This window comes from Rhinoderma darwinii, chromosome 13, assembly GCF_050947455.1.
Source record: "Rhinoderma darwinii isolate aRhiDar2 chromosome 13, aRhiDar2.hap1, whole genome shotgun sequence".
NCBI classification, from domain to species: Eukaryota; Metazoa; Chordata; class Amphibia; order Anura; family Rhinodermatidae; genus Rhinoderma; species Rhinoderma darwinii.
This window is the reverse complement of record NC_134699.1, coordinates 70,264,474-70,292,039: the sequence shown is the minus strand read 5'-3', so window position 1 is coordinate 70,292,039 and position 27,566 is coordinate 70,264,474. Positions and strand designations below refer to the sequence as shown.

At 38.7% G+C, this 27,566-nt stretch overlaps 1 protein-coding gene across 1 annotated transcript in view; it reads left to right on the top strand.

The window, feature by feature from the left end:
- PITPNC1 (phosphatidylinositol transfer protein cytoplasmic 1) overlaps nucleotides 1-27,566 on the top strand; it is a 109,854-nt gene that overhangs the window by 57,426 nt on the left and 24,862 nt on the right. The window contains exons 2-3 of the mRNA XM_075845917.1: nucleotides 11,922-12,070; nucleotides 26,642-26,730. Coding sequence (XP_075702032.1) covers nucleotides 11,922-12,070; nucleotides 26,642-26,730 — 238 coding nt within the window. The remainder of the gene's footprint in view (nucleotides 1-11,921; nucleotides 12,071-26,641; nucleotides 26,731-27,566) is intronic.

Genomic DNA, 27,566 nt, shown 5'->3' with positions numbered 1-27,566 from the left:
AAACAGGACGTTTTCTAAATTCCTTTCATTCCTAAACTCCTAGCAGTAATCTCCAGACATCTCACTTATAATGACATGGAGAATATGCAGCACTAAGTAACAACACAGACCGGGGCCTCGCTGGTTGCCATGTAACCTCACAATAGCCGGGGAAACAGACGGTCATTTATTGTCACGATCCTTGTATTAGTCCTGGTCTCTACTGTCCTCAATACACAACAGGACTCTTGTGTGCTCAATGTCACCCCCTACACGATATATACCTTACCAGGGTGAATGATTACTATAATACTGCCCCCTATATACAAGAATATAACTACTATAATACTGCCCCCTATATACAAGAATATAACTACTATAATACTGCCCCTATATACAAGAATATAACTACTATAATACTGCTCCCTATATACAAGAATATAACTACTATAATACTGCCTCCTATATACAAGAATATAACTACTATAATACTGCCCCCTATATACAAGAATATAACTACTATAATACTGCCCACTATATACAAGAATATAACTACTATAATACTGCTCCCTATATACAAGAATATAACTACTATAATACTGCCCCTATATACAAGAATATAACTACTATAATACTGCCCCCTATATACAAGAATATAACTACTATAATACTGCCCCTATATACAAGAATATAACTACTATAATACTGCCCCTATATACAAGAATATAACTACTATAATACTGCCCCTATATACAAGAATATAACTACTATAATACTGCCCCTATATACAAGAATATAACTACTATAATACTGCTCCCTATATACAAGAATATAACTACTATAATACTGCTCCTATATACAAGAATATAACTACTATAATACTGCCCCTATATACAAGAATATAACTACTATAATACTGCCCCCTATATACAAGAATATAACTACTATAATACTGCTCCCTATATACAAGAATATAACTACTATAATACTGCTCCTATATACAAGAATATAACTACTATAATACTGCCCCCTATATACAAGAATATAACTACTATAATACTGCCCCTATATACAAGAATATAACTACTGTAATACTGCCCCCTATATACAAGAATATAACTACTATAATACTGCCACCTATATACAAGAATATAACTACTATAATACTGCTCCTATATACAAGAATATAACTACTATAATACTGCTCCTATATACAAGAATATAACTACTGTAATACTGCTCCTATATACAAGAATATAACTACTATAATACTGCCACCTATATACAAGAATATAACTACTATAATACTGCCACCTATATACAAGAATATAACTACTATAATACTGCTCCTATATACAAGAATATAACTACTATAATACTGCTCCTATATACAAGAATATAACTACTATAATTCTGCCCCCTATATACAAGAATATAACTACTATAATACTGCTCCTATATACAAGAATATAACTACTATAATACTGCCCCTTATATACAAGAATATAACTACTATAATACTGCCCCCTATATACAAGAATATAACTACTATAATACTGCCCCCTATATACAAGAATATAACTATTATAATACTGCCCCTATATACAAGAATATAACTACTATAATACTGCCCCCTATATACAAGAATATAACTACTATAATACTGCCCCCTATATACAAGAATATAACTACTATAATACTGCTCCCTATATACAAGAATATAACTACTATAATACGGTCTCCTATATACAAGAATATAACTACTATAATACTGCCTCTATATACAAGAATATATCTACTATAATACTGCTCCTATATACAAGAATATAACTACTATAATACTGCTCCTATATACAAGAATATAACTACTATACTACTGCCCCCTATATACAAGAATATAACTACTATAATACTGCCCCTATATACAAGAATATAACTACTATAATACTGCTCCTATATACAAGAATATAACTACTATAATACTGCTCCTATATACAAGAATATAACTACTATAATACTGCCCCCTATATACAAGAATATAACTACTATAATACTGCCCCTATATACAAGAAAAAACTACTATAATACTGCTCCCCATATACAAGAATATAACTACTATAATACTGCCTCTATATACAAGAATATAACTACTATAATACTGCTACTATATACAAGAATAAAACTACTATAATACTGCCCCCTATATACAAGACTATAACTACTATAATACTGCTCCTATATACAAGAATATAACTACTATAATACTGCCCCCTATATACAAGAATATAACTACTATAATACTGCCCCCTAAATACAAGAATATAACTACTATAATACTGCCCCCTATATATAAGAATATAACTACTATAATACTGCCCCCTATATATAAGAATATAACTACTATAATACTGCTCCTATATACAAGAATATAACTACTATAATACTGCCCCCTATATACAAGAATATAACTACTATAATGCAGCTCCTCTATACAAGAATATAACTACTATAATACTGCCCCCTATATACAAGAACACAACTACTATAATACTGCCCCTATATACAAGAATATAGCTACTATAATACTGCTCCTATATACAAGAATATAACTACTATAATACTGCCCCTATATACAAGAATATAACTACTATAATACTGCCCCCTATATAGAAGAATATAACTACTATAATACTGCCTCCTATATACAAGAATATAACTACTATAATACTGCTCCTATATACACGAATATAACTACTATAATACTACCCCCTATATACAAGAATATAACTACTATAATACTGCCCCTATATACAAGAATATAACTACTATAATACTGCCCCTATATACAAGAATATAACTACTAAAATACTGCCCCCTATATACAAGAATATAACTACTATAATACTGCTCCTATATACAAGAATATAACTACTATAATACTGCCCCCTATATACAAGAATATAACTACTATAATACTGCCCCCTATATACAAGAATATAACGACTATAATACTGCCCCCTATATACAAGAATATAACTACTATAATGCAGCTCCTCTATACAAGAATATAACTACTATAATACTGCCCCTATATACAAGAATACAACTACTATAATACTGCCCCCTATATACAAGAATATAGCTACTATAATACTGCTCCTATATACAAGAATATAACTACTATAATACTGCCCCTATATACAAGAATATAACTGCTATAATACTGCTCCTATATACACGAATATAACTACTATAATACTGCCCCCTATATACAAGAATATAACTACTATAATACTGCCCCTATATACAAGAATATAACTACTATAATACTGCCCCTATATACAAGAATATAACTACTATAATACTGCCCCCTATATACAAAGAATATAACTACTATAATACTGCCCCTATATACAAGAATATAACTACTATAATACTGTCCCTATATACAAGAATATAACTACTATAATACTGCCCCCTATATACAAAGAATATAACTACTATAATACTGCCCCTAAATACAAGAATATAACTACTATAATACTGTACCTATATACAAGAATATAACTACTATAATACTGCCCCTATATACAAGAATATAACTACTATAATACTGCCCCTATATACAAGAATATAACTACTATAATACTGCCCCCTATTTACAAGAATATAACTACTATAATACTGCCCCCTATATACAAGAATATAACGACTATAATACTATCCCTATATACAAGAATATAACTACTATAATACTGCCCCCTATATACAAGAATATAACTACTATAATACTGCCCCTATATACAAGAATATAACTACTATAATACTGCCCCCTATATACAAGAATATAACTACTATAATACTGCCCCTATATACAAGAATATAACTACTATAATACTGCCCCCTATATACAAGAATATAACTACTATAATAGTGCCCCTATATACAAGAATATATCTACTATAATACTGCCCCCTATATACAAGAATATAACTACTATAATACTGCCCCTATATACAAGAATATAACTACTATAATACTGCCCCTATATACAAGAATATAACTACTAAAATACTGCCCCCTATATACAAGAATATAACTACTAAAATACTGCCCCCTATATACAAGAATATAACTACTATAATATTGCTCCCTATATACAAGAATATAACTACTATAATACTGCTCCCTATATACAAGAATATAACTACTATAATACTGCTCCCTATAAACAAGAATATAACTACTATAATACTGCCCCCTATATACAAGAATATAACTACTATAATACTGCCCCCCTATATACAAGAATATAACTACTATAATACTGCTCCTATATACAAGAATATAACTACTATAATACTGCCCCCTATATACAAGAATATAACTACTATAATACTGCCCCTATATACAAGAATATAACTACTATAAGGGCGGGTTCACACATAGCGGAATTTCACTTAAATTCCGCTGCGGACACTCCGCAGCGTTAATCCGCAGCGGAGCCGTTTCTCCATTGACTTTCACTTTAATTTAGCAGTGTTCGTTTACACGATGCGTACAATTCCGCTGCGGAGCATAGGCTGCGGAGCGGAATTTGTTGTCCGCAGCATGCTCTGTCTGTTGCGGAGCAGTGGCGGACTGGTTGCGGACTCATGGCGGAATTTCTCCATTGACTTCAATGGAGAGTCAAAATTCCGCAATGAAGTCCGCAGATCTTATGTGTGCTGCGGAGCGTATTGGTTTTACTACCATGACATTTCTTCATTCTGGCTGGACCTATGTATTTCTAGGTCTACAGCCAGACTGAGGAAGTCAATGGGGCTCCCGTAATGACGGGAGCGTTGCTAGGAGACGTCTGTAAATAGTCACTGTCCAGGGTGCTGAAAGAGTTACGCGATCGGCAGTAACTGTTTCTGCACCCGGGACAGTGACTACCGATCTCAATATACATGTATCTGTAAAAAAACATATAAGTTCATACTTACCGAGAACTCCCTGCGTCTGTCTCCAGTCCGGCCTCCCAGGATGACGTTTCAGTGTAAGTGACGGCTGCAGCCAATCACAGGCCAAGCACAGGCTGCAGCGGTCACATGGACTGGAGCGTCATCCAGGGAGGTCGGGCCGGATGCCGAAAGAAGGACGCGTCACCAAGACAACGGGCGGTAAGTATGAATTTCTTTGACTTTCACTAGGGAAAGTGCTGTCCCTTCTCTCTATCCTGCACTGAATAGGGAGAAGAGAAGCACTTTTCCTGCAGTCCGCAGCGGCCAGTCCGCATCAATTTTCTGCACATTTTGTGCAGATCCGCTGCAGAATCTGCAACGCAGATTCTGTGCGGCATTGATGCGGACAGTTGCGGAGGAATTCCGCCATGTGTGGTCATGCCCTAATACTGCCCCTATATACAAGAATATAACTACTATAATACTGCCCCTATATACAAGAATATAACTACTATAATACTGCTCCTATATACAAGAATATAACTACTATAATACTGCTCCCTATATACAAGAATATAACTACTATAATACTGGCCCTATATACAAGAATATAACTACTATAATACTGCTCCCTATATACAAGAATATAACTACTATAATACTGCCCCTATATACAAGAATATAACTACTATAATACTACTCCTATATACAAGAATATAACTACTATAATACTGCCCCTATATACAAGAATATAACTACTATAATACTGCTCCCTATATACAAGAATATAACTACTATAACACTGCCCCTATATACAAGAATATAACTACTATAATACTGCCCCTATATACAAGAATATAACTACTATAATACTGCCCCTATATACAAGAATATAACTACTATAATACTGCTCCCTATATACAAGAATATAACTACTATAATACTACTCCTATATACAAGACTATAACTACTATAATACTGCCCCTATAGACAAGAATATAACTACTATACTACTGCCCCTATATACAAGAATATAACTACTATAATACTGCCCCCTATATACAAGGATATAACTACTATAATACTGCTCCCTATATACAAGAATATAACTACTATAATACTACTCCTATATACAAGAATATAACTACTATAATACTGCTCCTATATACAAGAATATAACTACTATAATACTGATCCTATATACAAGAATATAACTACTATAATACTGCTCCTATATACAAGAATATAACTACTATAATACTGCTCCTATATACAAGAATATAACTACTATAATACTGCTCCTATATACAAGAATATAACTACTATAATACTGCCCCTATATACAAGAATATAACTACTATAATACTGCTCCTATGTACAAGAATATAACTACTATAATACTGCTCCTATATACAAGAATATAACTACTATAATACTGCTCCTATATACAAGAATATAACTACTATAATACTGCCCCCTATATACAAGAATATAACTACTATAATACTGCTCCAACAGTGACTACAGTGCATACATACGTTCAGGTATAAATGAGGCGGAGATCAGTTGTTATTACCGGGAGCATTTACTTTGTCTGGGGTTTTCTGGGTACATTGACCTCTCGCATAGTTCCTTTTAGCATTACGTAGGTAAAATATCTCGGCTGCAGGGTAAACTCTACACGCACTGACATGTGAAAAGTTTAGGCTTCAGCTGACATGGATAGATTCTTGTGAATAACATCTGATAAATTTTCAGCTCGCTGCATCACATGATATGGGGGTGGGCATGTGATTCTTGATGTTATGCAATACACGTTACAAAGAAATCCTAAATCAGTCCTAAAGTGGAAATTTAAAACATTTGCTCCTGACTGAAAAAAACAGTGGCCACATTACAGAGAATACCTGGAAAAGAACAGCTATTCATCTATTACTACTGACAGCCAGCCTGTATATCATGTGTGAGAGGTTGTCACAGCCCCGCCCCCTGTTACTGACAACCAGCCTGTATATCATGTGTGAGAGGTTGTCACAGCCCCGCCCCCTGTTACTGACATCACTGATATATAATATAATTACATGTGATCAGACATGAGATCCACACATCTTATATACAGTCACAGCTATTCATCTATTACTACTGACAACCAGCCTGTATATCATGTGTGAGAGGTTGTCACAGCCCCGCCCCCTGTTACTGACATCACTGATATATAATATAATTACACTGATCAGACATGAGATCCACACATCTTATATACAGTCACAGCTATTCATCTATTACTACTGACAACCAGCCTGTATATCATGTGTGAGAGGTTGTCACAGCCCCGCCCCCTGTTACTGACATCACTGATATATAATATAATTACATGTGATCAGACATGAGATCCACACATCTTATATACAGTAACAGCTATTCATCTATTACTACTGACAACCAGCCTGTATATCATGTGTGAGAGGTTGTCACAGCTCCGCCCCCTGTTACTGACATCACTGATATATAATATAATTACACTGTGATCAGACATGAGATCCACACACCTTATATACAGTAACAGCTATTCATCTATTACTACTGACAACCAGCCTGTATATCATGTGTGAGAGGTTGTCACAGCCCCGCCCCCTGTTACTGATGACATCACTGATATAATATAATTACATTGTGATCAGACATGAGATCCACACATCTTATATACAGTAACAGCTATTCATCTATTACTACTGACAACCAGCCTGTATATCATGTGTGAGAGGTTGTCACAGCTCCGCCCCCTGTTACTGACATCACTGATATATAATATAATTACACTGTGATCAGACATGAGATCCACACATCTATTTTTGCAGATGACACCAAGCTATGTAATATAGTTCAGACTATGGAAGATGTTCATGAATTACAGGCAGATTTAAACAAACTAAGTGTTTGGGCGTCCACTTGGCAGATGAAGTTTAATGTAGATAAATGTAAAGTTATGCATCTTGGTACCAACAACCTGCATGCATCATATGTCCTAGGGGGCGCTACACTGGCGGATTCACTTGTTGAGAAGGATCTGGGTGTACTTGTAAATCATAAACTCAATAACAGCATGCAGTGTCAATCAGCTGCTTCAAAGGCCAGCAGGATATTGTCGTGTATTAAAAGAGGCATGGACTCGCGGGACAGGGATGTAATAATGCCACTTTACAAAGCATTAGTGAGGCCTCATCTAGAATATGCAGTTCAGTTCTGGGCTCCAGTTCATAGAAAGGATGCCCTGGAGTTGGAAAAAATACAAAGAAGAGCAACGAAGCTAATAAGGGGCATGGAGAATTTAAGTTATGAGGAAAGATTGAAAGAATTAAACCTATTTAGCCTTGAAAAAAGAAGACTAAGGGGGGACATGATTAACTTATATAAATATATTAATGGCACATACAAAAAATATGGTGAAATCCTGTTCCTTGTAAAACCCCTCAAAAAACAAGGGGGCACTCCCTCCGTCTGGAGAAAAAAAGGTTCAAGCTGCAGAGGCGACAAGCCTTCTTTACTGTGAGAACTGTGAATTTATGGAATAGCCTACCGCAGGAGCCGTCACAGCAGGGACAGTAGACACCGCAGGAGCCGTCACAGCAGGGACAGTAGACACCGCAGGAGCCGTCACAGCAGGGACAGTAGACACCGCAGGAGCCGTCACAGCAGGGACAGTAGATGGCTTTAAAAAAGGGTTAGATAATTTCCTAGAACAAAAAAATATTAGCTCCTATGTGTAGAAATTTTTCCTTCCCTTTTCCCTTCCCTTGGTTGAACTTGATGGACATGTCTTTTTTCAGCCGTACTAACTATGTAACTATGTAACTATATACAGTCACAGCTATTCATCTATTACTACTGACAACCAGCCTGTATATCATGTGTGAGAGGTTGTCACAGCCCCGCCCCCTGTTACTCACATCACTGATATATAATATAATTACATTGTGATCAGACATGAGATCCACACATCTTATATACAGTAACAGCTATTCATCTATTACTACTGACAACCAGCCTGTATATCATGTGTGAGAGGTTGTCACAGCCCCGCCCCCTGTTACTGACATCACTGATATATAATATAATTACACTGTGATCAGACATGAGATCCACACATCTTATATACAGTAACAGCTATTCATCTATTATACTGACAACCAGCCTGTATATCATGTGTGAGAGGTTGTCACAGCCCCGCCCCCTGTTACTGACATCACTGATATATAATATAATTACATTGTGATCAGACATGAGGTCCACACATCTTATATACAGTCACAGCTATTCATCTATTACTACTGACAACCAGCCTGTATATCATGTGTGAGAGGTTGTCACAGCCCCGCCCCCTGTTACTGACATCACTGATATATAATATAATTACATGTGATCAGACATGAGATCCACACATCTTATATACAGTGACAGCTATTCATCTATTACTACTGACAACCAGCCTGTATATCATGTGTGAGAGGTTGTCACAGCTCCGCCCCCTGTTACTGACATCACTGATATATAATATAATTACATTGTGATCAGACATGAGATCCACACATCTTATATACAGTAACAGCTATTCATCTATTATACTGACAACCAGCCTGTATATCATGTGTGAGAGGTTGTCACAGCTCCGCCCCCTGTTACTGACATCACTGATATATAATATAATTACACTGTGATCAGACATGAGATCCACACATCTTATATACAGTCACAGCTATTCATCTATTACTACTGACAACCTGCCTGTATATCATGTGTGAGAGGTTGTCACAGCCCCGCCCCCTGTTACTGACATCACTGATATATAATATAATTACATGTGATCAGACATGAGATCCACACATCTTATATACAGTAACAGCTATTCATCTATTACTACTGACAACCAGCCTGTATATCATGTGTGAGAGGTTGTCACAGCCCCGCCCCCTGTTACTGACATCACTGAATACAAAAAATCCCCAAAAATAAGATAGGTCCAGTGCTTTTTAATGCCCCTAAACATCTTCTTTGCTGGAGGAGAATTCTCAGACTCAGTAATTGGAGAGTGGCACCCTACAAAAGGACTTTGTATAGACATTATTATAAGCGGCACCAGTAACTTCAACGACGCTTTTCTGTAATTGCTAGTGTTTTTATAGATCACGTGACCACTCTAACCCGAAGCAGCAGGCACAAATTCGGATCTGAGCTTTAATCTTACAACCGATTCCCTCATTATGGTGGAGGATTGCTCTGCGGGGAGGGAGGATTCTTAATTAAAAGCTCCCTTCGCCCTGGTTGTCTCTCGTGGCGTCATCACTACTATGTTTCTGTACGAGTTTGGATTGGGGCTTAAAATGTCACGATAGATAAAAAGATGGAAAGACTGTTACTGGGAACCCAAGCTGAAGTTGGCCACATGCCCAACTGCCAGAGCATCTTGGCGTAACCAAATAATGGTCAGGGGATAACGAGTCGCGTGGCCAAAACAGTGTCCTGTACAAGATGGGAAGTAATCAGGGACATGGTTAAGACTTTTGGCCTCTTGTCCTAGAATAGGGTAAGGGTTGGTGGTGTGCCTCTTCTCTCTAGATACACCTCTGTTATCCATATACTATCTATACTCGACATTTGTGTCTAAAGGTCTGGGCTGGTATTGGTTCGCGTTAAATTAAGCCACGCCCCTAAACTGGAAACTCTCCACCATGAGAAGAACATGAAAAGGATGAAGCACAATACAGATTATATATCACATGACTTGACGCGTTTCGAGTTTTGTTCCCATTGAGCCAGTGTCCAGTAGAACTCAATGTTAGATTTTGCGTGCCCGGCAGGATGGAGAAATTTTCCATTGAGTTCTATGGAAACATTGTATAGAAGTCGCAGTCCGCTTCATCATGTTCCAGCATAGTCACATTGTTGCTGGCATTACAGTGTAGTCCGGAGCATTGTACGTTTTGGGTGGCACTGCCATATATAAGATATACTGTACTTGTTTCTGCCGCTTGGGCGCCTAGTCTTATATGTAGATTGAACCTGAGAATGATGGTAACCGTTGCCTAGCAACAGTGCAAGGTTAGCAGTGTATTATACGCTGGAAATAAAGGTACGTATACTTCCGCCCATTCTGCATATAGTCTTGTTAATTTTTCCAGCCATTCCCTTCCCCCTCTTCTCGCGGTCCTGATTCATAGCATTATTTTGCGCAGACTCAGGACATGGATTCCCATCATTTTGTTCCATCTGTAGCACTACAAGTCCCAGCATATCCGATAATGGCTACTACGTTCTGTGGCTCATATTAAAGGGCTTAGAAAACCATTTCCAGACACCCTATTGCGGCATTCTCAGTAAATAGAGGGGGTCCCCATTTAGGACCCTTCTCTATTAGCCAGAGTGGCTAGAAAGAGGATCTCTCACTCTGGAGGACCTGACACATCCATACGTTACACATAAAGCACATTGATATGATTGGAAGCTGTGTAATGCTTCATTTCTCCTGTGGTGGCGCTGCAGGGAAAGTGAACACTTGATGGTCCATTCCCCCACAGATCAAAGCTGATCGCTGGGGTGCCAGAAACTGTGAATATTTGGAAGCGCAGTGTGTTTAGAGATATATGTGGACACTATAGGTGGTGCAGAGGAAGCATTCACAACTGCGACCCCTATAGTTACGCCACTGCCTGAAATGTAAAACATCTGCACTGTGGTTTTCCTTTAAGGGTTAGGGTGCGGTCCAAAGTAGCGGCGTTCGCATGCGGCCGAAACACTTGCCAATGGCCAGGTAACGGCAAAATCGTGTGGCCATCGACCTCTGCAAGTGAGCAGGGAATGTGGCTATACCCCAGCGGCCCTGTGTGCTCTCCTGCTTCCAGTAATAGCCTTACATTGGGGGGTTGTTATTCAAGCAGTTTTCTATTCGGACTTCCTCAGCTTTAATTTCAGTGCACTAACTGTTTTCCGTCCTCCTTGCAGTACAGAATCGGACAGCTCTACATGATCAGCAAGCACAGCCACGAGCAGAGCGACCGAGGAGAAGGCGTGGAGGTCGTACAGAACGAGCCCTACGAGGATCCGGTGCACGGTCCAGGACAGCTCACCGAGAAAAGAGTCTACCTGAACAGGTACAGCAACCAGGGCCCGTGGCTGGTCATCTAGCAATGTGATAACAGAGAGCGGTAGCAGGCAGGAAATTAAACGGCCAGCGTCCAGTCTGTAAATAAAGCCTTCCCACTGTATGATGAAAAGTTCTGCAACTTTCTAATATACTTTGTGTTTTGATTCCTCACCGTTTTCATTATCTATGCTTGTTGTCAGTGAATGGGGAGATTCTGGTTTACGTGCAGAGGCTAAAAATCTGTATAGACCTAATACTTTTCACAGCTGTGGGTTTGTTAAAGTTCTTTCCAGTCTAGAAAATCCTCTATGAGCTAGATCGTCTGTTAGATTTGACCTGAACTGATACATAAACCCTCAGCTGTGAGAAGTATTAGGTCTGTCCAGGTTTGATTTGCTACAATGTATCAGTCTGGATTCTAGGCTCACAGTGGATTGTTGAGACTGGATACATTGTAACAAACCCTCACGTGATGAGTGCCGAGTTTCAGGGCGACCTTCGCTTGCACCGCTGGGTGAGATGTGACTGCGATTCCCACGGGGACCGCGGTTGTCTCTTCGAGTTTCTTCCAAGGAGCAGAATTGCTGAGTCCATGGTTCTGGACTTCATTACCACATCTTATATAAGTTGTTGGAGATGAGGAGGCAAAGGCCCAATAAAAGATAAGCAGTGCCATAACCGGTACGTGAAGGATGAGGCGCCCCTGTATACGCTTTGCATCGGGGCCAAGGACCCTCAAGCCCATGACGATGGTCTATCTGGTGCCGCAAGTGACTTGTATTGTCTGCTGTGGTCGGGGGAGATCTTTGTGTGTAAATATCCGGACCTGGTAAAGTTTCAGAGACTTGTGTGAGAGCCAATAGAAACGTTCCCTGATCCTCTCTGCAGGGAAAATCGCGCAAAAATTGTCGAATTGCATTATATTTACATGGAGCGACTCATTGTGGCTTTACAGGCAAAGGCCGAAGCGTCATTTTCACAGAAGCTCTCAGCAAAGACCTCCGCTCCGCGCCTCCTACTCTTGTGTTTACATCTCGTATTTGGGAGCACAAGATTCTACTCCATCTGTGCTCTCCCCAAACTTCCTGCTCGTGTCTTATAAACCCAGATGTACCGAGAAGTGTATACAGATGACTCACGTGTCCTAACAACCCGGCTCCTCATAAATAAAGCTTATATACACACAAATATCTCACGTCAAGCAAAGGATTCAGCCTCCGGTCAGGAGGTGGCCGCTATATACAAAGACATGAACATGTATAATACCGCCCCCTATAGACAAGAATATAATACTGCCCCTATATAAAATAATATAATACTGCCCCTATATACAAGAATATAACTACTATAATACTGCTCCTATATACAAGAATATAACTACTATAATACTGCCCCTATATACAAGAATATAACTACTATAATACTGCCCCTATATACAAGAATATAACTACTATAATACTGCCCCTATATACAAGAATATAACTACTATAATACTGCCTCCTATATACAAGAATATATCTACTATAATACTGCCCCTATATACAAGAATATATCTACTATAATACTGCCCCTATATACAAGACTATAACTACTATAATACTGCCCCTATATACAAGAATATAACTGCTATAATACTGCCCCCTATATACAAGAATATAACTACTATAATACTGCCCCTATATACAAGAATATAACTACTATAATACTGCCCCCTATATATAAGAATATAACTACTATAATACTGCCTCTATATACAAGACTATAACTACTATAATACTGCTCCCTATATACAAGAATATAACTACTATAATACTGCCCCCTATATACAAGAATATAACTACTATAATACTGCTCCTATATACAAGAATATAACTACTATAATACTGCTCCTATATACAAGAATATAACTACTATAATACTGCTCCTATATACAAGACTATAACTACTATAATACTGCTCCCTATATACAAGAATATAACTACTATAATACTGTCCCCTATATACAAGAATATAACTACTATAATACTGCTCCCTATATACAAGAATATAACTACTATAATACTGTCCCCTATATACAAGAATATAACTACTATAATACTGCTCCTATATACAAGAATATAACTACTATAATACTGCCTCCTATATACAAGAATATAACTACTATAATACTGCTCCTATATACAAGAATATAACTACTATAATACTGCCCCTATATACACGAATATAACTACTATAATACTGGCCCTATATACAAGAATATAACTACTGTAATACTGCTCCTATATACAAGAATATATCTACTATAATACTGCCTCCTATATACAAGAATATATCTACTATAATACTGCCCCTATATACAAGACTATAACTACTATAATACTGCTCCCTATATACAAGAATATAACTACTATAATACTGCCCCCTATATACAAGAATATAACTACTATAATACTGCTCCTATATACAAGAATATAACTACTATAATACTGCTCCTATATACAAGACTATAACTACTATAATACTGCTCCCTATATACAAGAATATAACTACTATAATACTGCCCCCTATATACAAGAATATAACTACTATAATACTACCTCCTATATACAAGAATATAACTACTATAATACTGCTCCCTATATACAAGAATATAACTACTATAATACTGCCCCTATATACAAGAATATAACTACTATAATACTGCTCCTATATACAAGAATATAACTACTATAATACTGCCCCCTATATACAAGAATATAACTACTATAATACTGCCCCTATATACAAGAATATAACTACTATAATACTGCCCCTATATACAAGAATATAACTACTATAATACTGCCCCCTATATACAAGAATATAACTACTATAATACTGCCCCTATATACAAGAATATAACTACTATAATACTGCTCCTATATACAAGAATATAACTACTATAATACTGCCCCTATATACAAGAATATAACTACTATAATACTGCCCCCTATATACAAGAATATAACTACTATAATACTGCCCCTATATACAAGAATATAACTACTATAATACTGCTCCTATATACAAGAATATAACTACTATAATACTGCCCCCTATATACAAGAATATAACTACTATAATACTGCTCCTATATACAAGAATATAACTACTATAATACTGCCCCCTATATACAAGAATATAACTACTATAATACTGCCCTATATACAAGAATATAACTACTATAATACTGCCTCCTATATACAAGAATATAACTACTATAATACTGCCCCTATATACAAGAATATAACTACTATAATACTGCCCCTATATACAAGAATAGAACTACTATAATACTGCCCCCTATATACAAGAATATAACTACTATAATACTGCCTCCTATATACAAGAATATAACTACTATAATACTGCCTCTATATACGAGAATATAACTACTATAATACTGCCTCCTATATACAAGAATATAACTACTATAATACTGCCCCTATATACAAGAATATAACTACTATAATACTGCCCCCTATATACAAGAATATAACTACTATAATACTGCCTCCTATATACAAGAATATAACTACTATAATACTGCCCCCTATATACAAGAATATAAACTACTATAATACTGCTCCTATATACAAGAATATAACTACTATAATGCTGCCCCTATATACAAGAATATAACTACTATAATACTGCCCCTATATACAAGAATATAACTACTATAATACTGCCCCTATATACAAGAATATAACTACTATAATACTGCCCCCTATATACAAGAATATAACTACTATAATACTGCCCCTATATAGAAGAATATAACTACTATAATACTGCTCCTATATACAATAATATAACTACTATAATACTGCCCCTATATACAAGAATATAACTACTATAATACTGCCCCTATATACAAGAATATAACTACTATAATACTGCCCCTATATACAAGAATATAACTACTATAATACTGCCCCTATATACAAGAATATAACTACTATATTACTGTCCCCTATATACAAGAATATAACTACTATAATACTGCTCCTATATACAAGAATATAACTACTATAATACTGCCCCTATATACAAGAATATAACTACTATAATACTGCCCCCTATATACAAGAATATAACTACTATAATACTGCCCCTATATACAAGAATATAACTACTATAATACTGCCCCCTATATACAAGAATATAACTACTATGATACAACTACTATAATACTGCCCCTATATACAAGAATATAACTACTATAATACTGCCTCTATATACAAGAATATAACTACTATAATACTGCCCCTATATACAAGAATATAACTACTATAATACTGCCCCTATATACAAGAATATAACTACTATAATACTGCCCCTATATACAAGAATATAACTACTATAATACTGCCCCTATATACAAGAATATAACTACTATATTACTGTCCCCTATATACAAGAATATAACTACTATAATACTGCTCCCTATATACAAGAATATAACTACTATAATACTGCCCCCTATATACAAGAATATAACTACTATAATACTGCCCCTATATACAAGAATAACTACTATAATACTGCCTCCTATATACAATAATATAACTACTATAATACTGCCCCCTATATACAAGAATATAACTACTATAATATTGCCCCTTATATACAAGAATATAACTACTATAATACTGCTCCTATATACAAGAATATAACTACTATATACTGCCCCTATATACAAGAATATAACTATAATACTGCCCCTATATACAAGAATATAACTACTATAATACTGCTCCTATATACAAGAATATAACTACTATAATACTGCTCCCTATATACAAGAATATAACTACTATAATACTGCTCCCTATATACAAGAATATAACTACTATAATACTGCCCCCTATATACAAGAATATAACTACTATAATACTGCCCTATATACAAGAATATAACTACTATAACACTGCTCCTATATACAAGAATATAACTACTATAATACTGCCTCCTATATACGAGAATATAACTACTATAATACTGCCTCCTATATACAAGAATATAACTACTATAATACTGCCCCCTATATACAAGAATATAACTACTATAATACTGCCCCTATATACAAGAATATAACTACTATAATACTGCCCCTATATACAAGAATATAACTACTATAATACTGCCCCTATATACAAGAATATAACTACTATAATACTGCCCCTATATACAAGAATATAACTACTATAATACTGCTCCTATATACAAGAATATAACTACTATAATACTGCTCCTATATACAAGAATACAACTACTATAATACTGCCCCTATATACAAGAATATAAACTACTATAATACTGCTCCTATATATAAGAATATAACTACTATAATACTGCTCCTATATACAAGAATATAACTACTAAAATACTGCTCCTATATACAAGAATATAACTACTATAATACTGCCCCCTATATACAAGAATATAACTACTATAATACTGCCCCTATATACAAGAATATAACTACTATAATACTGCTCCTATATACAGGAATATAACTACTATAATACTGCCCCTATATACAAGAATATAATTACTATAATACTGCCCCTATATACAAGAATATAACTACTATAATACTGCTCTTATATACAAGAATATAAATACTATAATACTGCCCCTATATACAAGAATATAACTACTATAATACTGCCCCCTATATACAAGAATATAACTACTATAATACTGCGCCTATATACAAGAATATAACTACTGTAATACTGCTCCTATATGCAAGAATATAACTACTATAATACTGCCCCCTATATACAAGAATATAACTACTATAATACTGGCCCTATATACAAGAATATAACTACTATAATACTGCCCCCTATATACAAGAATATAACTACTATAATACTGCCCCCTATATACAAGAATATAACTACTATAATACTGCCACTATATACAAGAATATAACTACTATAATACTGCTCCTATATACAAGAATATAACTACTATAATACTGCCCCTATATACAAGAATATAACTACTATAATACTGCTCCTATATACAAGAATAGAACTACTATAATACTGTCCCCTATATACAAGAATATAACTACTATAATACTGCTCCTATATACAAGAATAGAACTACTATAATACTGCCCCCTATATACAAGAATATAACTACTATAATACTGCCCCCTATATACAAGAATATAACTACTATAATACTGCCCCCTATATACAAGAATATAACTACTATAATACAGCCTCCTATATACAAGAATGTAACTACTATAATACTGCCCCCTATATACAAGAATATAACTATAATACTGCCCCTATATACAGGAATATAACTACTATAATACTGCCCCCCATATACAAGAATATAACTACTATAATACTGCCCCTATATACAAGAATATAACTACTATAATACTGCCTCCTATATACAAGAATATAACTACTATAATACTGCCCCTATATACAAGAATATAACTACTATAATACTGCTCCTATATACAAGACTATAACTACTATAATACTGCTCCTATATACAAGAATATAACTACTATAATACTGCTCCTATATACAAGAATATAACTACTATAATACTGCCTCCTATATACAAGAATATAACTACTATAATACTGCCCCCTATATACAAGAATATAACTACTATAATACTGCTCCTATATACAAGAATATAACTACTATAATACTGCCCCTATATACAAGAATATAACTACTATAATACTGCCCCTATATACAAGAATATAACTACTATAATACTGCCCCCTATATACAAGAATATAACTACTATAATACTGCCCCTATATACAAGAATATAACTACTATAATACTGCCCCTATATACAAGAATATAACTACTATAATACTGCCCTCCTATATACAGGAATATAACTACTATAATACTGCTCCTATATACAAGAATATAACTACTATAATACTGCTCCTATATACAAGAATATAACTACTATAATACTGCCCCTATATACAAGAATATAACTACTATAATACTGCTCCTATATACAAGAATATAACTACTATAATACTGCCCCCTATATACAAGAATATAACTACTATAATACTGCCCCCTATATACAAGAATATAACTACTATAATACTGCCCCTATATACAAGAATGTAACTACTATAATACTGCCCCCTATATACAAGAATATAACTACTATAATACTGAAACAAAGCGGAAGCATCCAGCTCACCTTGTATGTGGACTTGTAATTTGTAGTCACTGCGAACGGGTCCTCGTGTCGGCACACGAATAGATAATTGTAAATGACAAGGAGAAGTTGGATCCAGCGCTGTGAGAGGTTAAAAGGAAACCATTTCCAAGATTTAATGGTATCGATTTTAAAACAGGATCAAGGGAGAAAGAATGAAGATGTCCTGGAATGCAGAGAGTTTTCAATGGGGTAGGTAGCCTACGCGTTTCGAACGCTAGCTGCGTCCTAAGTCATGGCCTGTGTTGGGGAATGAGTAAGGCCATGAGTAAGGACGCAGCTAGCGTTCGAAACGCGTAGGCTACCTACCCCATTGAAAACTCTCTGCATTCCAGGACATCTTCATTCTTTCTCCCTTGATCCTGTTTTAAAATCGATACCATTAAATCTTGGAAATGGTTTCCTTTTAACCTCTCACAGCGCTGGATCCAACTTCTCCTTGTCATTTACTACTATAATACTGCCCTCTATGTGTAAAAATAGAAGAAAATGTAGTGCAGTGACTATTTCGTTCTTTATAAGTATTCGAACGTTCTCCTGATGTAATAGTCGCCACCGCTTTGTCACGCTCTGATGTTTAATGTTTCTTTGTAACTTTCAGATTCAATTGCGCTTTAAAAGCTTCTTGAAGAACTGCAATCAGGAAAATCAATGAGACATTTAGAGCAGGGGGTGTAGTGGATGGAGGTCCTGTGCGACCTCTGATTGAAAGCTGCAGAGTACTTAAGTGTGTCTAATCTGCGAAAATTTTCAGGAACGCCTGCGGGGCGCAGTTATAATGGAGGAATGTTATGGTGGAGGTTCACGATAGGACAATGGTCATTCCAGGACATGAAAGGATCATCGCCGCACCCCCAACTAAAGCAATGGCGCAATATAAATATACACTATTGTGGTGCATTGTGCGATATATTCAGGTCTTGTTAATGCTCCCTACTTATTCAGTGTCTGTGCGGATCATGCTCCTCTCTGACACAGTGCAGACATTTTAGCGAAGGTTGTAGGACCTCATATCACACCCCCTTCTAGTTTGGTATCTGTAGTGGGCATGCCCTGTTGTACATTGTAGGAGATGTATCTGAGGTTGTAGGACCTCATATCACACCCTCTTCTGGTTGTGTCGGTAGTGAGCATGCTCTGCTGTTGTACATTGCAGGAGATGTAGCTGAGGTTGTAGGACCTCATATCACATCCTCTTCTGATTCAGTGCCGGTAGTGAGCATGCTCTGCTGTTGTACATTGTAGGAGATGTATCTGAGGTTGTAGGACCTCATATCACATCCTCTTCTGATTCAGTGTCAGTAGTGAGCATGCTCTGCTGTTGTACATTGCAGGAGATGTATCTGAGGTTGTAGGACCTCATATCACACCCTCTTCTGGTTGTGTCGGTAGTGAGCATGCTCTGCTGTTGTACATTGCAGGAGATGTATCTGAGGTTGTAGGACCTCATATCACATCCTCTTCTGGTTCAGTGCCGGTAGTGAGCATGCTCTGCTGTTGTACATTGTAGGAGATGTAGCTGAGGTTGTAGGACCTCATATCACATCCTATTCTGGTTCAGTGCCGGTAGTGAGCATGCTCTGCTGTTGTACATTGCAGGAGATGTATCTGAGGTTGTAGGACCTCATATCACACCCTCTTCTGGTTGTGTCGGTAGTGAGCATGCTCTGCTGTTGTACATTGCAGGAGATGTAGCTGAGGTTGTAGGACCTCATATCACATCCTCTTCTGGTTCAGTGCCGGTAGTGAGCATGCTCTGCTGTTGTACATTGTAGGAGATGTATCTGAGGTTGTAGGACCTCATATCACACCCTCTTCTGGTTGTGTCGGTAGTGAGCATGCTCTGCTGTTGTACATTGCAGGAGATGTATCTGAGGTTGTAGGACCTCATATCACATCCTCTTCTGGTTCAGTGCCGGTAGTGAGCATGCTCTGCTGTTGTACATTGTAGGAGATGTATCTGAGGTTGTAGGACCTCATATCACATCCTCTTCTGGTTCAGTGCCGGTAGTGAGCATGCTCTGCTGTTGTACATTGCAGGAGATGTATCTGAGGTTGTAGGACCTCATATCACATCCTCTTCTGGTTCAGTGCCGGTAGTGAGCATGCTCTGCTGTTGTACATTGCAGGAGATGTAGCTGAGGTTGAAGGACCTCATATCACACCCTCTTCTGGTTGTGTCGGTAGTGAGCATGCTCTGCTGTTGTACATTGCAGGAGATGTATCTGAGGTTGTAGGACCTCATATCACATCCTCTTCTGGTTCAGTGCCGGTAGTGAGCATGCTCTGCTGTTGTACATTGCAGGAGATGTATCTGAGGTTGAAGGACCTCATATCACACCCTCTTCTGGTTGTGTCGGTAGTGAGCATGCTCTGCTGTTGTACATTGCAGGAGATGTAGCTGAGGTTGTAGGACCTCATATCACATCCTCTTCTGGTTCAGTGCCGGTAGTGAGCATGCTCTGCTGTTGTACATTGTAGGAGATGTATCTGAGGTTGTAGGACCACATATCACACCCTCTTCTGATTCAGTGTCAGTAGTGAGCATGCTCTGCTGTTGTACATTGCAGGAGATGTATCTGAGGTTGTAGGACCTCATATCACACCCTCTTCTGGTTCAGTGCCGGTAGTGAGCATGCTCTGCTGTTGTACATTGCAGGAGATGTATCTGAGGTTGTAGGACCTCATATCACATCCTCTTCTGGTTCAGTGTCGGTAGTGAGCATGCTCTGCTGTTGTACATTGCAGGAGATGTATCTGAGGTTGTAGGACCTCATATCACATCCTCTTCTGGTTCAGTGTCGGTAGTGAGCATGCTCTGCTGTTGTACATTGCAGGAGATGTATCTGAGGTTGTAGGACCTCATATCACATCCTATTCTGGTTCAGTGCCGGTAGTGAGCATGCTCTGCTGTTGTACATTGCAGGAGATGTAGCTGAGGTTGAAGGACCTCATATCACACCCTCTTCTGGTTGTGTCGGTAGTGAGCATGCTCTGCTGTTGTACATTGCAGGAGATGTATCCGAGGCTGTAGGACCTCATATCACATCCTCTTCTGGTTCAGTGCCGGTAGTGAGCATGCTCTGCTGTTGTACATTGCAGGAGATGTAGCTGAGGTTGAAGGACCTCATATCACACCCTCTTCTGGTTCAGTGTTGGTAGTGAGCATGCTCTGCTGTTTTACATTGCAGGAGATGTATCGGAGGTTGTAGGACCTCATATCACACCCTCTTCTGGTTCAGTGTCGGTAGTGAGAATGCTCTGCTGTTGTACATTGCCTGACATGTAGCGGAGGTTGTAGGACCTCAAATCACACCCTCTTCTGGTTGTGTCGGTAGTGAGCATGCTCTGCTGTTGTACATTGCCTGACATGTAGTACCTCATATCACATCCTCCTCTGGTTCAGTGTCGGTAGTGGGCATGCTCTGCTGTTGTACATTGCAGGAGATGTATCTGAGGTTGTAGGACCTCATATCACATCCTCTTCTGGTTCAGTGCCGGTAGTGAGCATGCTCTACTGTTGTACATTGTGGGAGATGTATCTGAGGTTGTAGGACCACATATCACACCCTCTTCTGATTCAGTGTCAGTAGTGAGCATGCTCTGCTGTTGTACATTGCAGGAGATGTATCTGAGATTGTAGGACCTCATATCACACCCTCTTCTGGTTCAGTGCCGGTAGTGAGCATGCTCTGCTGTTGTACATTGCAGGAGATGTATCTGAGGTTGTAGGACCTCATATCACATCCTCTTCTGGTTCGGTGTCGGTAGTGAGCATGCTCTGCTGTTGTACATTGCAGGAGATGTATCTGAGGTTGTAGGACCTCATATCACATCCTCTTCTGGTTCAGTGCCGGTAGTGAGCATGCTCTGCTGTTGTACATTGCAGGAGATGTAGCTGAGGTTGAAGGACCTCATATCACACCCTCTTCTGGTTGTGTCGGTAGTGAGCATGCTCTGCTGTTGTACATTGCAGGAGATGTATCTGAGGCTGTAGGACCTCATATCACATCCTCTTCTGGTTCAGTGCCGGTAGTGAGCATGCTCTGCTGTTGTACATTGCAGGAGATGTAGCTGAGGTTGAAGGACCTCATATCACACCCTCTTCTTGTTCAGTGTTGGTAGTGAGCATGCTCTGCTGTTTTACATTGCAGGAGATGTATCGGAGGTTGTAGGACCTCATATCACACCCTCTTCTGGTTCAGTGTCGGTAGTGAGAATGCTCTGCTGTTGTACATTGCCTGACATGTAGCGGAGGTTGTAGGACCTCAAATCACACCCTCCTCTGGTTGTGTCGGTAGTGAGCATGCTCTGCTGTTGTACATTGCCTGACATGTAGCACCTCATATCACATCCTCCTCTGGTTCAGTGTCGGTAGTGGGCATGCTCTGCTGTTGTACAATGCAGGAGATGTATCTGAGGTTGTAGGACCTCATATCACACCCTCTTCTGGTTGTGTCGGTAGTGAGCATGCTCTGCTGTTGTACATTGCAGGAGATGTATCTGAGGCTGTAGGACCTCATATCACATCCTCTTCTGGTTCAGTGCCGGTAGTGAGCATGCTCTGCTGTTGTACATTGCAGGAGATGTAGCTGAGGTTGAAGGACCTCATATCACACCCTCTTCTTGTTCAGTGTTGGTAGTGAGCATGCTCTGCTGTTTTACATTGCAGGAGATGTATCGGAGGTTGTAGGACCTCATATCACACCCTCTTCTGGTTCAGTGTCGGTAGTGAGAATGCTCTGCTGTTGTACATTGCCTGACATGTAGCGGAGGTTGTAGGACCTCAAATCACACCCTCTTCTGGTTGTGTCGGTAGTGAGCATGCTCTGCTGTTGTACATTGCCTGACATGTAGCACCTCATATCACATCCTCCTCTGGTTCAGTGTCGGTAGTGGGCATGCTCTGCTGTTGTACAATGCAGGAGATGTATCTGAGGTTGTAGGACCTCATATCACACCCTCTTCTGGTTCAGTGTCGGTAGTGAGAATGCTCTGCTGTTGTACATTGCCTGACATGTAGCGGAGGTTGTAGGACCTCAAATCACACCCTCCTCTGGTTGTGTCGGTAGTGAGCATGCTCTGCTGTTGTACATTGCCTGACATGTAGCACCTCATATCACATCCTCCTCTGGTTCAGTGTCGGTAGTGGGCATGCTCTGCTGTTGTACAATGCAGGAGATGTATCTGAGGTTGTAGGACCTCACATCACCCAGCCACGTCCCTGCAAGTTTAGTGTCTACAGAGCATGCTCTACCTTGGTGCATTTTGGGAGAAGCAGCTCAGGCTGCTGGTTGTGTTTCTATAGAATATTCTCTGCTGGGTGTCTAACAGGAGAAGGACCTCAGGTTATAAGACCTTACATCTCACTTCTCCCCCCTGCTAGTTCAGTGTCTCCATATAGCATACTTTACTGTGATGTATAGGAGGAGATGTCGTTTTGGAGATGTTGCTCTGGTTATAGCACCAGTGTCTGCATGTAACATAGTCTACTGGGATGTATAGCAGGAGATATGTGTCAGGTTATAGCAGCCAACATTTCACTGGTAACCCCTGCTAGTTCAGTGTCTGCACAGACCATACTTTACTATGATGTATAGTAGGATATGTAGATCAGGTATAAGACCTCACATATCCCTGCTACCCCTGCTAGTTCAGTCTCTGCACAGACCATACTCTACTGTTACGTATAGTAGCAGATGTAGGTCAGGTTATAGGAATTCCCAGGTCACTGCTATCCCTGCTGGTTCAGTGTCTGCTAAGAGCAGACTATGGACAACACCTCTAACTTCCCATTTGCACTAGTTTTTATACATGAAATCCTTGGCTGTTGTGGCCCCGGCGCTCTTCTCGCCATTAGACCATTCGCTATATTGATGGCGCCCATCAAAGCCTCCTGAACACGAGACGCCATTGAAGTTCTTGATATTTGAACGCCATCAATGTCGGAAGTGAAGGTGAAATCGTTAATGGAACGCGGTGAATTATTTATTTTCTTGTTTTGGATTATTTATGATGTTTTTGCACATTTATAATTCACTACCGGACTTTAGAGAAGTGTCCGAGAACCGTTCACGGCGTCCAGAAACCACCACGCCTCCGACCTTACAGTCGCCCCATAATGGACTAAATGTACGGCACATTGCGTTCCAATCAAACACGCCCGCTGCCCAGCGCCACCTTCTAGAATGAGTCCAGGTCTCCGCGGCGCCGCGAGATTCCGACTTGCTTGCAGCGCAATAACTTGTATTATCGCCGCCAGTGTTACCTGTGGGGGTCACATGGAATCGCGGTTTTGTGTACGGTTTTGTAATCTAAGTGCGATTGTGACTGCACGTGAAATACCTGCCTCTTATGCTTATCCATCCGGCTGACAATTGCGCAGAAGGTTTTTTTCCTCGCAGTGGCTAATAATCGCCTTATGCACTAAACTTTTTCTGCTAAACTAATTTGTGAAGGAAATTCCCCCGTAACCCCTCGCGTGTTTACTGAGCGCTTATTGCGAACGTCATTACCCAGCACCCCCTGCAGCCGCGGCTATATGTATAGTGATAATGATGGTGTGAATGGCGTTGGTCGTGTAGATGTTATCTCATTGATGAGCGGTGCGCGGCTTCATCCCCCCCTAGAACTCCCGCCGCCGCCCCCCATTGCTCGGTTTTATTCATTCTTGCGCTGCCTCATAAAAGTGTTTGTATAAACTGTTTAAACATGAAGTGTGAACAGCGCCTGCCCCGTGTACTGTCGCCTGCTACGTTTAATGACGCTTCATTAAAGGGCTGCTGCTTGACCTCCATGATTGCCGCAGGTGCGGTGGATTTACGAAGCATAGGCGCAGTGCACGAGGGCGAGCACCGAGAGGGTCATGTGTACCATCGTGTTACGCTGTGAGATCAGGGCTGGCCACACACTGTTCAGGGCTCCGGGAAAGCTGGGTTATAAACAAAAGTCAACGTCCTTGTGAATGTATGATTTTCTGGAAAAGCGGAGTGACATATGAAGTCATTTGGTGGTGGCCAGTACTACTTCTGCAGGGTTCTCACCCAGCTTTGCCAGTAGTCTGAATGGTATATCTCTAGTAGTGCAGCGGGCGATGGATCACTGCATAAGGATCAGATTTGCCTTTCAGGAGTCTAGTAAAGCTGGGTGCTGACCCCCGTGGGAAATGTCATGGTATAGATATTAATAGTCACCCAGCTTTCCCAGAAACAGATATAACTAAAATAAATCATTCAATTATTATTTTACAAGTTGACAGGAGATCACATTTTTTAATATAAATATATATTTTTTCCAGTAAACTCCCAAGTTGGGCGCGAGCCGTGGTACCGAAAATCTTCTACGTAACAGAGAAGGCCTGGAACTACTACCCATATACAATCACAGGTGAGAGTCATTCTCACAGAGGGTATCACATGACAGGATTAGATACACAGCTCAGCAGACAGTATCACACATGATAGGATTAGATACACAGCTCAGCAGACAGTATCACACGTGATAGGATTAGATACACAGCTCAGCAGACAGTATCACACAGGATAGGATTAGATACACTGCTCAGCAGACAGTATCACACATGATAGGATTAGATACACAGCTCAGCAGACAGTATCACACATGACAGGATTAGATACAGCGGCTCAGCAGACAGTATCATACATGATAGGATTAGATACAGTGGCTCAGCAGAAAGTATCACACATGATAGGATTAGATACACTGCTCAGCAGACAGTATCACACATGATAGGATTAGATACACAGCTCAGCAGACAGTATCACACAGGATAGGATTAGATACACTGCTCAGCAGACAGTATCACACATGACAGGATTAGATACACAGCTCAGCAGACAGTATCACACATGATAGGATTAGATACACAGCTCAGCAGACAGTATCACACATGATAGGATTAGATACACAGCTCAGCAGACAGTATCACACAGGATAGGATTAGATACACGGCTCAGCAGACAGTATCACACATGATAGGATTAGATACAGGGCTCAGCAGACAGTATCACACATGATAGGATTAGATACACAGCTCAGCAGACAGTATCACACAGGATAGGATTAGATACACAGCTCAGCAGACAGTATCACACATGACAGGATTAGATACACGGCTCAGCAGACAGTATCACACATGATAGGATTAGATACACAGCTCAGCAGACAGTATCACACATGATAGGATTAGATACACAGCTCAG